Source organism: Hyperolius riggenbachi, chromosome 7, assembly GCF_040937935.1.
Source record: "Hyperolius riggenbachi isolate aHypRig1 chromosome 7, aHypRig1.pri, whole genome shotgun sequence".
NCBI classification, from domain to species: Eukaryota; Metazoa; Chordata; class Amphibia; order Anura; family Hyperoliidae; genus Hyperolius; species Hyperolius riggenbachi.
In genome coordinates, this window is record NC_090652.1 from 90,297,821 (window position 1) to 90,310,741 (window position 12,921).

Here is a 12,921-nt window from a genome sequence, read left to right on the forward strand (position 1 = left end):
CTGTAGGGAAGCCCAAAGCTGTGGAGGGACCCCTACCTTTCCTTCCTCCAATACAAGGGACAGTCCTCCAGATCAGGTGTTTTTGTGGCTACATTTGTGAAGATCGTGAAGGCTACACTTGTTTGATGACTCTTGTAAGATGGGTCCCCAGGCCATGAATGTCACCAAGGCAAGGGAAGGGATGTGGACACTAGGGGGCCCTATCAAAGTTTCACTGGGGGCCCCATGAATTGTAGTTATGCCACTGCTCTACACACTGTAATGCATTGTCTGCTGAGGTGGAGCTTATTGGCCCTGATCCAATCAGCAAGCATCAGCTGGCGGTGTGCCAAAGCAGCAGCCAATAGTGTTTCACCAATCACCATCAAGCAGGTTGCCACGGTTATGTGATGCTTCCTTGATGCTTGGCCAAATAATCCATCCCATTTAATCAGGTTTTCAGCCAAGAACGATCTTTTGTTCTGATCTTTATAGTGGCAGATGGTTGGCCGAAATAACTCACTACTCAATCCTCGTCTATCCCACCATGCAGGTAGGACTATGGAAAGGATACGGAATCCTGATGCTGCACTGTGCGGGTACAGATGCCACTGTGAGCTTGCCAGAATCGTACAGTGTGGTCATACCCGGCTGTGGCGAGGATGACGGGGTCACTGCCCACCGTGCCCTGTGCAGAGTTCATCATGGTTCCTAAAAAAAGAGCAAAAAGTTAAAAATGGCAAAAAATGAACAATTTTGGGGCGGTCTGTACCTAAGCAAGAATGTATATTCTGTATTTAAAAACATGTACAGGTGTACCTGAGATGACACACACAAACAAATTCATACATATGGGCACACGTATGGGCTCCCGGTAACTTTGGCCAGGCAGGGCTAGTCAGCGCATGCGCAGCTCTTCCGTCACGCTCCAGTAGCTAGGAGAGTACTGCGCAGGACGCTCCCAGCGGGCCGTGCATGCGCAGTAAGCCCCGACTCCCAAAGTTACCGGGAGCCCTTATGAAAGATCCAGGATGTGGAGGACGGTGCCGAGGGAGCGATCAGGCTGAAGGGAGCTGGAGGAGGCCCTAGGTATGTATGAATTTTTTTTTGTGTGTGTCATCTCAAGTTCTCTTTAACGCGGTATCGTCACCATAAACATCAAATTTCAACAGCAACTGGTCTGTGTGTATTAAGTGATAAAGATACTAATCCTGCATTCAAAACTTTTTCTGCTGTTATGATTTGGAGTTATCACACACTTAAGGAACACTGGCCCTTTAGTAGTCATGCCAATGAATTGCATGCTGGGGGTTCTTTTTATCTATAATCTATTCCTCCTCTTCCCTTTATTTCCCTGCCAGCTTCTTATCTGAAACCTAATCCCCTACTCACTTGTGTTTACAAGCAAGGCTGAGGCGACTCAGCGATTGGAGAAGACAAGAAAAAAAGTAAAGGGCAGAAATGACATCACGAGTTAGCCTTAACTGTGGGCAAAAGACATGGCCCCCACCAGGAACAGAATTCTCGTAATTTACTATATAACATTCACTGAAATCAAAACGTGGACGGTATAATGCATGTGTTATGTAAGTAGATCAAGTATTTATCTACTTATATATGTGGTTTTTTTTTCCCTGGCATAGTATGGCTGATCCTACTGCTTTAACCCTCCTGGCGGTTTGTCAAAATCCGCCAGGGGGCAGCAAATACGTTTTTAAATTTTATTTTTTTTTTTTCATGTAGCGAGACGAGGTCTCGCTACATGATAGCCGCTGCTCAGCGGCATCCACCCAGCCCCTCCGATCGCCGCCGGCGATCGGAGATCAGGAGATCCCGTTCAAAGAACGGGATCTCCTGGAGGGCTTCCCCCGTCGCCATGGCGACGGGGGCGGGATGACGTCACCGACGTCGTGACGTCAAAGGGGACTCCGATCCACCCCACAGCGCCGCCTGGCACTGATTGGCCAGGCAGCGCACGGGGTCGGGGGGGGCGGCTGCGGCGACGTGTATAGCGGCGGATCGGCGGCGATCGGGCACTGCACGCAGCTAGCAAAGTGCTAGCTGCGTGCAGCAAAAAAAAAAAAAATTATGCAAATCGGCCCAGCGGTGCTCAGCACGGGCTTACCGCCAGGGAGGTTAAAGAGAGTCTGAGGTGGGTTTGTCAAATCATACATGGCTTCCCCGCCTATGTCCCTTCCCTCCCTGCCTCCGTAAGCTTCCTCCAATCAGCTTAGAGAGGTGGGTAGGGAAGGGACACAGACAGGGGAGCCGTGTAATACAGCAGATGGGGGAGCAGCGGATGAGTGACAGGATTAGGAAAATAGCAGGCTAGCCTGAGGGGGTTGAAGGTACACTGGAAGGATACAGAGGCAGGTCATTGTATACTGAACATGCCTCTGTGTCCTAATATGATTTGACAAACCCACCTTGGGTTCTCTTTAAGGCTACTTTCACAGTGGGAAGTTGCGGTTTGATGCGACGTTAAAGTCGCAACGCAAATTAACAGCGCAACGTCCCAAAAATGTCACAACGCAACTCTATGCCCGGTTATCGTCGCATACAGTAGGGCATACAGGCAATAAAAAGTATGCTTCCAGGTCATTACTGAGGATGTGCAAACAGTCCAACGTAGTTAAAGGGGCGCTATGGCGAATTACTGTTTAAATTAATGCAGCATAAAATTAAGCCATCATGCAAAAGCAGCTGCAATAAAAAAGCTTTAGTTTCAGAAAAATAAACAGAGCTGCTTGCTCCGTCACTTTAGCTTTCAGTAGCCCGTCATTTGCATGTTATGCGTCGGACTAAACAGACCAGTACATTAATCACAGGGGAACATCTGATATGACTGTTTATTTTTTTCAGATCTCACCTCCCTGTCACCTGGTTGTTTTTAGTTTGTCCACACGAGCCAGCCGAGCCGCCCGCTATAAACAGTTGTAAAGCTGCGCTTCATCACAGCCTATACTGAAGCCATGAAGGACCCCTGTGATCTGTCAGGCAATAAATCAGCCACCTTATCTCGGCTATCTATCTGCCCCCCTCCCCCTGTGTTGTTAGCAAACTTGCGTAGTATCTGCTGTACAGATCAAAGGTGGCAGATCTGTATATTGTACAGCACTAGTGCCTTAATGGGTACTTATCCGTTAGCCGGGCACATCCGGCAGGTGGCGCTAATTACTATTCCCCCTCCAGGCCGACATGGATAGTAGGGAAAGATGTAACTCTGGTGGACTTTTGTCGCCACCTAGAGGATGCGCCCGGCTAACAGATAAGTACCCCTTAATGTAATAGAAACAACTTAGACTGTCTATTAGGAAGAGGCATAACATGCAAATGACGGGCTACTGAAAGCTAAAGTGATGGAGCAAGCAGCTCTGTTTATTTTTCTGAAACTAAAGCTTTTTTATTGCAGCTGCTTTTGCATGATGGCTTAATTTTATGCTGCATTAATTTAAACAGTAATTCGCCATAGCCCCCCTTTAATAACGTGTATAAAGCACAGCATGCAGCACTTTCTAATGCTACACGTTACACACAAACGCAACCTATGCACTGTGAATGTTGCACAGACTTTGTATTGCTGTGCGTTAGTCCACGTTAAAACATTTTCTAACATGCGACTTTAACGTCGCACTGTGAAAGAGGCCTAAAGAGAACCTAAACTGAGAAGGATGTGGATTTTTCCTTTTAAAATAATACCAGTTGCCTGACTCTCCTGCTGATCCTGTGTCTAATACTTTTAGCCACAGCCCCTCAACAAGCATGCAACTCAGGTGCTCTGACTGAAGTCAGACTGGATTAGCTGCATGTTTGTTTCAGGTGTGTGATTCAGCCACTATTGCAGCCATGGGGATCAGAAGGACTGCCAAGCAACTGGTATTGTTTAACCATTTCAGCCGCCCAGACGTGAAGCTCACGTCCGGGCGGCTGCTCAGCTGCGTGCAATCTCGGGCGCGCCCCTGTGTCCCCGCTGTGCCCCTCGGTAGCCCTGGGATCAGTGAAAGGGAACATGGTTCCCAATCACCGATCCCTGTCCCCCGCAGAAAAACCGAAGCGCTCACCCGCGAGGCTTCGGCTCTTCTGCCCGGAAAAATGTACGCATCCCCCTTGTACTTCCGCATTGTGAGAAGTACAAGGAGGGAAACCAAAAATGAAGGTGGCCATCTTGTGGCCAAATAGTAAAACTACATCAACACATTTTCTACATTAAAATTTACACATCTAACAACATTAAAAAAAATAACTGTTTATGTCCCACACCAAAATATTCCCCAAATAAAATTTTTAATGGAAAAAAAAAATACAATTAAAAAAAAAAAGACAAATAGTTACCTAAGGGTCTGAACTTTTTAAATATGCATTTGAAGGGGGTATACTACAAACATTTTTTAAATTATAAGCTTGTAAATAGTGATGGACGAAAAACGGAAACAATGCACCTTTATTTCCAAATAAAATATTGGCGCCATACATTGTGATAGGGACAAAATTTAAATGGTATAATAACCGAGACATACGGGCAAATAAAATACATAGGTTTTAATAATGGTATGCTACAACATGAAGAAAGAGAGTTGGCTCTTGGGTGCATGAAAAAATTACGAAAACCCTTTATTATCTAGAAACACTTGTAAACAACATTAATAACCTCAAATGAAAAATATTTAAAAACCTTCCCAATGTGGCCACCCCCCAGGGCCCACCCCCAGGATAATTAATGAGGCTGCAGTCCTCAAAAAAACAAACAAAAAAAAAACCCAACTGAACTCTCACCAAACAATTGCTTCCAATGGCAACAGTTCAAATAACTGGTATATATAGGCTTGCAAAAAATCTCTTCAATGTCCCCCAATCGCAGGGATATATGGTATACAGAACTCTTGATGCAAAGCAGAGAGTGAAGCAAAGCAGCAGCAGCCAAATGCATTCATAAGTTAAGCAGCAATTGATGATTTGATGGCATATGAGCTCAAGCTTGCAGCGTCTTCAGTATCCCCAAATCGCAGGGACACGTTGTATAGAAAGCTCTTGATACAAGGCAGTAGTAAAATGAAGCAGAGGCAAGCAGGTACACCCAATGGTGTGAAGAAACTTTTGATGCCAAGCAACCAGTGGCGTAAAGCAATGACAGGATGGTGCATGCATTGATTGAGCAGCAATGGATGGTTTAATGGCATATGGGTTTAAAGAGAACCAGAGATGAAGCAACCTCATGTATTTTACCTTATAAATCAGTGGGAACATGACAGTAAACACCTAATCTGCTCTTTGTTACATTGTTCTCTGTTTAATTTGCCTGTTATCACCTCTAAGATAAGAATCCCGACTAAGCAGTCGGTCTGGCTTTGCTACAGAATAATTATAGCTGAGACTGTGTTCTTTGCTGTCTTCAAGTCCAAGCCTGCCCCCTGCTGGCTTTGCTCAGGAATCATTATAGCTGAGTCATTATAGCAAAGCCAGAATCAATGCTCAGTCCGGGATTCTTATCTCAGCTAGATAACAGACACTTTTAGCAGTGAGGATGGAACAGAGAGCATGGTAAATGTTTTCTCTAATGTTCCCACTGATTTCTATGGTAAAATACACAAGGGTGCTTCGTCTCTGGTTCACTTTAAGCTTGCATAGTCTTAAATGTCCCCAAATCGCAGAGACACCTGATATAAAACGCTCTTGACACAAGGTGATAGTAGAATAAAACAAAAGCAAGCAGATGCACCAATGAGCTATTGCCGAGCAGTCCATGCACAGTACAGTCCATAGTTACCATCCCATTGTGGGGTGCTGGGAATCAGAAGCAAGTTTAGAGAGTCCTGAAGTCCTGGGGTGATGCCCGGGGGAGTGGAGTGCTGTCAGATGCCTGACATGTTTCGCCGCCTCTCGCGGCTTTTTCAAAGGCTGACAGCAACGAATACAGTCCACACGCCATAATGGCGAATATATCAAGGCTGTCGGCGCTCCAGGCACGCCCCCCGCCGCCTGCATCACCATCCCCATGCGCAGAGGCGCAAAGGACGTAACGGTAGGCGGAGCGCCGCAGGCCGCGCCCACACACATCCAACATAGGCGTCAGCGAGGTAGCTGCCGGAACGCAAGTGCGCTCCAAGCAGGCACGTCACCAACGACAGCGGCGGGGAGGGCCGAGAGGCGACAGAGGGAGGAAACCGGAGCACAGAGGCAGCCATAGGATCCCTACAAAATCAACAACAAAATCACCACATGCAACCCCACATGTCTTCCAAAAAATCTCGTGGGGCGCAATAATAGCACAATATACAAAAATAATAAACAAAACTCACATGCATATTTGATTTGATCATGGTCACTGGGCGCTCATAGGAACCACATTAACCAGATGTAAAGGGAAGGGGGCAAGGGGAAGGAGAGGAGGGGGGAGGTGGAAAGGTAAGGTATGGGGAAATAAGGGAAGGGGTTGAAAAGGGAATAACAGCTGGAATGTGGTAGTCCCCCGCGGCCAAATCGAATGACCATAAAAAAGACCAAACCAAGAGATGCACAAGTATAAAGAAAAACAATACGTAAATTTGAAACTCTAAGTCAGGATCAAGATCCGGGAGATAATCAAAAATATGCATAAGAAGGCTGGGCACCAAATATTAGTTGTCCAGTGATAATAGGTCAGTTATATGTCACAGGGGTGGAAAGATCACACAGACAGAGCGGGGCAGGCAGACCGCCCGCACAGAGAAAATTGCTGCTTAACTTATGAATGCATTTGGCTGCTGCTGCTTTGCTTCACTCTCTGCTTTGCATCAAGAGTTCTGTATACCATATATCCCTGCGATTGGGGGACATTGAAGAGATTTTTTGCAAGCCTATATATACCAGTTATTTGAACTGTTGCCATTGGAAGCAATTGTTTGGTGAGAGTTCAGTTGGGTTTTTTTTTTTTTTTTGAGGACTGCAGCCTCATTAATTATCCTGGGGGTGGGCCCTGGGGGGTGGCCACATTGGGAAGGTTTTTAAATATTTTTCATTTGAGGTTATTAATGTTGTTTACAAGTGTTTCTAGATAATAAAGGGTTTTTGTAATTTTTTCATGCACCCAAGAGCCAACTCTCTTTCTTCATGTTGTAGCATATCTATTTTGTTGGCAAGTTGCATGAGAATTGAGATTATGAATTTAGAAATTAACATTTATTGTTTTTGGAGTTTTTTTCAAACCCATTTTTCCCATATTTGAGCCATTTAGATATTTTAATAATGGTAGCATGGATTATTTTAAAGCTATAATGGCCGAAAACTGAGAAATAATGCGTTTTTTCCATTTTTTTCTTATTAATCCTGTTAAAATGCATTAAAATTACAGTAAAGTGGCTCTTAGCAAAATGTACCACCCACAGAAAGCCCAATTAGTGGCGGAAAAAACAAGATAGAGATCAATAAATTGTGATAAGTAGTGATAAAGTTATTAGCGAATTAATGGGAGGTGAAAATTGCTCCGATGCGAAACGGTTAAAAGGAATCCCTCTCAGTTAAGGTTCCCTTCAAGATTAACCTTTGGAAATTTATAAGGCTCATTTTTAATTACATTAGATTATAGACATGGACGTTTATGGCAATTAAACAAAAGTGGTTGGGTGTTCAGGCTATAAAAGTAAAGTGGTTCTCATACACGAAAGACACAATCATAAAGTTGTCAGCACTGATGTCTGTATGAGCAGAAACTGAATTCAAGCAGAAATTTCACTGCTAAAGAGTGGAGGTGATCAGATTATTCCACAAAAAGGAAGAGAGACACCGTTAGTACATTACACACTGGCATGTCCTGACGGCATGTCACGTGACGCCCTGTGGCCATGGAGAGCCAATGCAGAAAGTGGCGATTAGGTGTGTGTTAACCCTCAGTTTTCTTCCACTCATGGGAGGAGGAGGGAAGGTATTACAGGAATGCAGCCTGCGGTACGCAGCATGCAACCTGGGCCATGCAAAGTTTGCCCAGCCCTGGAATAAACCAATTTCAAGTACAAGTTTTGGAGCTAGTAAGGATTAGGTGACACAGTTCTCAAATCACAGCAACGTCTAAAACTCGAAGCATTCTAATTTGCTGAATAGTGTGGGCGTATTATTACAACCTGTCTGAAACCTAGAAGTTAGCCACCCAATTAAGTTAGCAAAATTTCGGTACTTCATAGAGAACAATTCTCCAATCACACAACTCTCTACAGCACAAAGGCTATCATTCATAAAGGACCAGTCGGTAGTGCGGGGAAAACACCGTTCTTCTCCGCAACCGGTACTTAAGACTTCTGGGTGGTCATGCATAAAGAAGTTGCCTGTTGCGATACAAGTGCGGAGGTTTTCTGGAGGAAGCTGGCGGTAGCGTGGCGGAAGACATGCGGAAACATAAAAGCTGCCCGATTCCCTCCGTGCGCTCCTCTGTCTGATGCTGCTTGGGAGGTCCGTCCCACTCATTTACACGTAATCCGCCCGCCTATCGCTACTGTCGAGCAAGCGGTATTTTCCTTCCGCATACCGCTTGCTCTAATCTTTATGAATGGATGTGTTTGTTACTTTTTCTAGATTAATCTAGAAAAACTCCGCACAAGGCGGAAATGTATCGCTCTGCACGGGAATGTCAGCTTTTCATGCGGAAAGAGCCTTTATGAATGGGGATTTTGCTTAGTGTTCGGTAAAGTCAGCGGTATTAAGCATTTCCGCATGCGGAAATGCTTTATGAATGATAGCCAAAGTGTTGTGATTGGATGAATAGCGTGGGCGTAGTTTACTACAACTTATCTGAAACCTAGAAGTTCAAAAGGGTGCCACCAACCCAATCACGTTAGTGGAATTTACCTATGAGGTTTCCTGCTAGGTCCCCTAGACTAATGCCAAAATGTCCCTATCGGTGGCTCACCTCACCTATACTAGCTCCCAAGTTTTCACCTACTACACAGGCTACAAATTGTGGACGCCAAGCATTTTCTTAGTAAATGGGGTGAGATAGCCTACCGTGATGCAGAATGAGTGCTGCCAATGCACATACTAGAGTGGAATTGTTTAAAAGACATCTGAACTAAGTGGTATATGGAGGCTGCCATATTTATTTCCTTTAAAACAATACCAGTTGCCTGGCAGTCCTGCTGATGTTTCTGGCTCCATTTGTGTCTGAATCACACACCTGAAACAAGCATGCAGCTAATCTTGTCAGAAACAATAAGACCAGGTTCACAGAGGCCATTGTGTTGCGTTCTCTGTGACATCAAGTGATGCCGCATGTTATGCTTTCATTGCATCTGGCACAGTGAAGCATACAGTCAATGAAAAGTATGCTTCACTGCTACTGTTAACGCATGCATTTTCCAGTAATGCACTGAACCACAAACAATTATAATACAACGCCCCCACCGCACCATGAATGTCGGATAGGTGGTGCATTGTATTGCGGTAAGCCGCGTTACAAAGAGCCTGTTACAACGCACTGAAACACACAACTGTGAACAGGGCATCAGAGGCAGAGGATCAGCAGGACAGCCAGGCAATGTGCATTGTTTAAAAGGAAATAAATGTCAGCTTCTATATGCTTCTCACTTCCAGTGTCCTACCTTCCACCAATTTCTGCTAGATCACAGCAGTACTGTGATTCACTGTTGGTGCAACCACTGCCTTTCCCAAATTTTTGTGTGATTTGATCTACCGTATTCATTCAAGTGAGAAAAACACATAGCATATGGTTAGCTTATTTTCACTTCAAACACAAGCAATTACTTTAAAGGACGACTGAAGTGGGAAGAATATGGAGGCTGCCACATGTATTTCCTTTTAAAGGGATCCAAGCAGCTCCTGGTTTCAAATAGCTGCAAGGGCTGCCATTGTTCAGAAGCACAGCTATTTTACTACTGGCATTATCCAGGCTAGGTGTGAAATTCTTCAACTGTAACTGATGTTTTCTGTGTGAAGTACAATGGGGGTTTGTTTGTGGTCAATTAAGTCTAATGAGGTGATTTCTTATCTGCTTTCCACCATCTCCTGCTCAGCTTCCGCAGGTCCTTTACGTCTGACAAAGTAGCTATTTTAACCCTTAGATGTAAAAAAATGAGGTAAAATGAAAGTTTTTTTAATAATAAACCACATTTTTAGAATGCATTTTGTATTTGCTATAGAGCTGCCCTGGGTGTTAAAAATGATGCTCGGTTCACTTTAATATAATAATAATCCGCACATTTGTATTGCGCTTTTCTCCTGTTGTACTCAGAGCGCTCAAGAGCTGCAGCCTCAAGGGGCCACACTGCAGTTTTAGGGAGTCTTGCCTCAAACTCCTTACTGAATAGGTACTGACCCTAGCCAGGATTCAAACCCTGGTCTCCCATGTCAAAGGCGGTGCCCTTAAAGAAAACCTATACTGAAAATTAAAAGTCAAAATAAACATACACAGGTCATACGTACCTCCCATGTAGTCTACTCCTCAATCTATTTTTCCTCTCCTGCGTCCTGTTTGTCCACTGTGATCAATAGAATTCTCCGTCCTCCATTTTGAAAATGGCTATTACCCCAAAACAGCTTCCTGGTCAGCACACAGTTAAACTGCAACATCGCCCACTTGAGCCATAGGGAAACATGGACACATCAGTTCTCCTCTCAGCTGTAACTGACAGCAACTGATATATTTCAGTTCTGACAAAATATTGTCAGAACTGGAAGGGATCACTGTAAGAAGAAAATGGTGAGCTTCTGAGAGGAACTGATGGCAAGGTAACTATGTAATGTTCATTTGAAGTTACCTCATGTGTTTATTTTAAATAATTTTACTCAGTACAGGTTCTCTTTAACCAATAAACTATCAAGCCACTTTTAAACTATACCAGTTGCCAAGCAACCTGCAGATCTATTTGGCTGCAGCTAATCTTGTCAAATCTGACAATAATGTCAGAAACTACTGATCTGCATATGCTAGTTCAGGGTATATGGCTAAAAGTATTAGAGGCAGAGAATCAGCAGGACAGCCAGGCAACTAGTATTCCATGGAAATAAATATGGCAGCCTCCATATCCCTCTCACTTCAGGTGTCATTTAAATTTTTTTTGATTACTTTGCTTCTTTCTGGAGATAAATATGCATGTCCTTTACAGTCTTCTAAGGTATATAAGGTAACAGGACGTTACAAGAGTTTTAATGCATCAACTCTTTTAATTATGGAGGAACTAAAACTCCCAGCATGCTTGTAGAAGCACTGAATGCTCTGGCTCCTCATCAGATGCAGAGTCACTAGGTGGATTAGCTCGCAGCTCATCAATTCATTTGCCACTATTTTATCATAAAAATATACCATCTCACCTTTTGCTGTATGTTGTCTTCCTGCCCAGCAGCCAGCAGTCTGAGTTCAGCACACAGCCACACCCCGGATGCGGGCGTTCCCAGTCTCAGTCTGACGGAAGATAGAACTCCCTTCTGTCTGTCTGCAGCTCAGGGAGCCATTTTCCAGAAGCTCAAGCTGAAGCTGCGAGCTGTGAAGTCTCCGGAAAGATGACCGACTCCAAGCTGCCTGTGTGTGAGAGATAGAAGATTGTTCTTGTTGGCATTATTTATTATTTAGAAAACCTGAGGTAGTGTAGAACGATCAGGGAGTGGTCTCTACTGATGGAGAGAAGAGGAACTTTTGAGAGAAGCACTCATTAGCTGGTAGTCTCAGGGTCCTGTCACACTGTACATGGAGCACTCATATTGGCTGGTAGTCTGAGGGTCCTGTCACACTGTACATGGATCACTCATATTGGCTGGTAGTCTGAGGATCCTGTCACACTGTACATGGAGCACTCATATTGGCTGGTAGACTGAGGGTCCTGTCACACTGTACATGGAGCACTCATATTGGCTGGTAGACTGAGGGTCCTGTCACACTGTACATGGAGCACTCATATTGGCTGGTGGTCTGAGGGTCCTGTCACAATGTACATGGAGCACTCATATTGGCTGGTGGTCTGAGGGTCCTGTCACACTGTACGTGGAGCACTCATATTGGCTGGTAGTCTGAGGATCCTGTCACACTGTACATGGAACACTCATATTGGCTGGTAGTCTGAGGGAGGGTCCTGTCACACTGTACATGGAGCACTGAGCACTCATATTAGCTGGTAGAATGAGGGTCCTGTCACACTGTACATGAAGCACTCATATATGCTGGTAGTCTGAGGGTCCTGTCACACTGTACATGGAGCACTTCTATTGGCTGGTAGACTGAGGGTCCTGTCACACTGTACATGAAACACTCATATTAGCTGGTAGTCTGAAAGTCCTGTCACACTGTACATGAAGCGCTCCTATTGGCTGGTAGTCTGAGGGTGCTGTCACACTGTACATGGAGCACTCCTATTGGCTGGTAGACTGAGGGCCCTGTCACTGTACATGGAGCACTCCTATTGGCTGGTAGACTGAGGGTCCTGTCACACTGTACATGGAGCACTCATATTGGCTGGTAGGCTGAGGGTCCTGTCACACTGTACATGGAGCACTCATATTGGCTGGTAGGCTGAGGGTCCTGTCACACTGTACATGGAGCACTCATATTGGCTGGTAGTCTGAGGGCCCTGTCACACTGTACATGGAGCACTCATATTGGCTGGTGGTCTGAGGGTCCTGTCACACTGTACGTGGAGCACTCATATTGGCTGGTAGTCTGAGGATCCTGTCACACTGTACATGGAACACTCATATTGGCTGGTAGTCTGAGGGAGGGTCCTGTCACACTGTACATGGAGCACTTCTATTGGCTGGTAGACTGAGGGTCCTGTCACACTGTACATGAAACACTCATATTAGCTGGTAGTCTGAAAGTCCTGTCACACTGTACATGAAGCGCTCCTATTGGCTGGTAGTCTGAGGGTGCTGTCACACTGTACATGGAGCACTCATATTGGCTGGTAGGCTGAGGGTCCTGTAACTCTGTACATGGAGCACTCATATTGGCTGGTAGTCTGAGGATCCTGT

At 45.0% G+C, this 12,921-nt stretch overlaps 2 protein-coding genes across 4 annotated transcripts in view; one reads left to right on the forward strand and one right to left on the reverse strand.

Moving 5' to 3' along the window:
• The window catches only part of MLST8 (MTOR associated protein, LST8 homolog), a 28,655-nt gene extending 17,282 nt beyond the window's left edge, over positions 1–11,373 (reverse strand). Inside the window, exons 1-2 of the mRNA XM_068244314.1 lie at positions 11,272–11,373; positions 554–690 (exon numbers count right to left, since the gene is read on the reverse strand). Of these exons, the coding sequence (XP_068100415.1) occupies positions 554–685 (132 nt within the window). The 5' untranslated portion in view covers positions 686–690; positions 11,272–11,373. The remainder of the gene's footprint in view (positions 1–553; positions 691–11,271) is intronic.
• Positions 11,374–11,379: 6 nt separating this feature from the next.
• The window catches only part of LOC137524445 (hexosaminidase D-like), a 143,163-nt gene continuing 141,621 nt past the window's right edge, over positions 11,380–12,921 (forward strand). The window contains exon 1 of one of the 3 annotated variants that reach the window (XM_068244309.1): positions 11,380–11,485. The gene's annotated coding sequence lies outside the window, so the exon portion shown is untranslated. The remainder of the gene's footprint in view (positions 11,486–12,921) is intronic. The other 2 variants (XM_068244307.1, XM_068244311.1) reach the window with 2 other exon arrangements.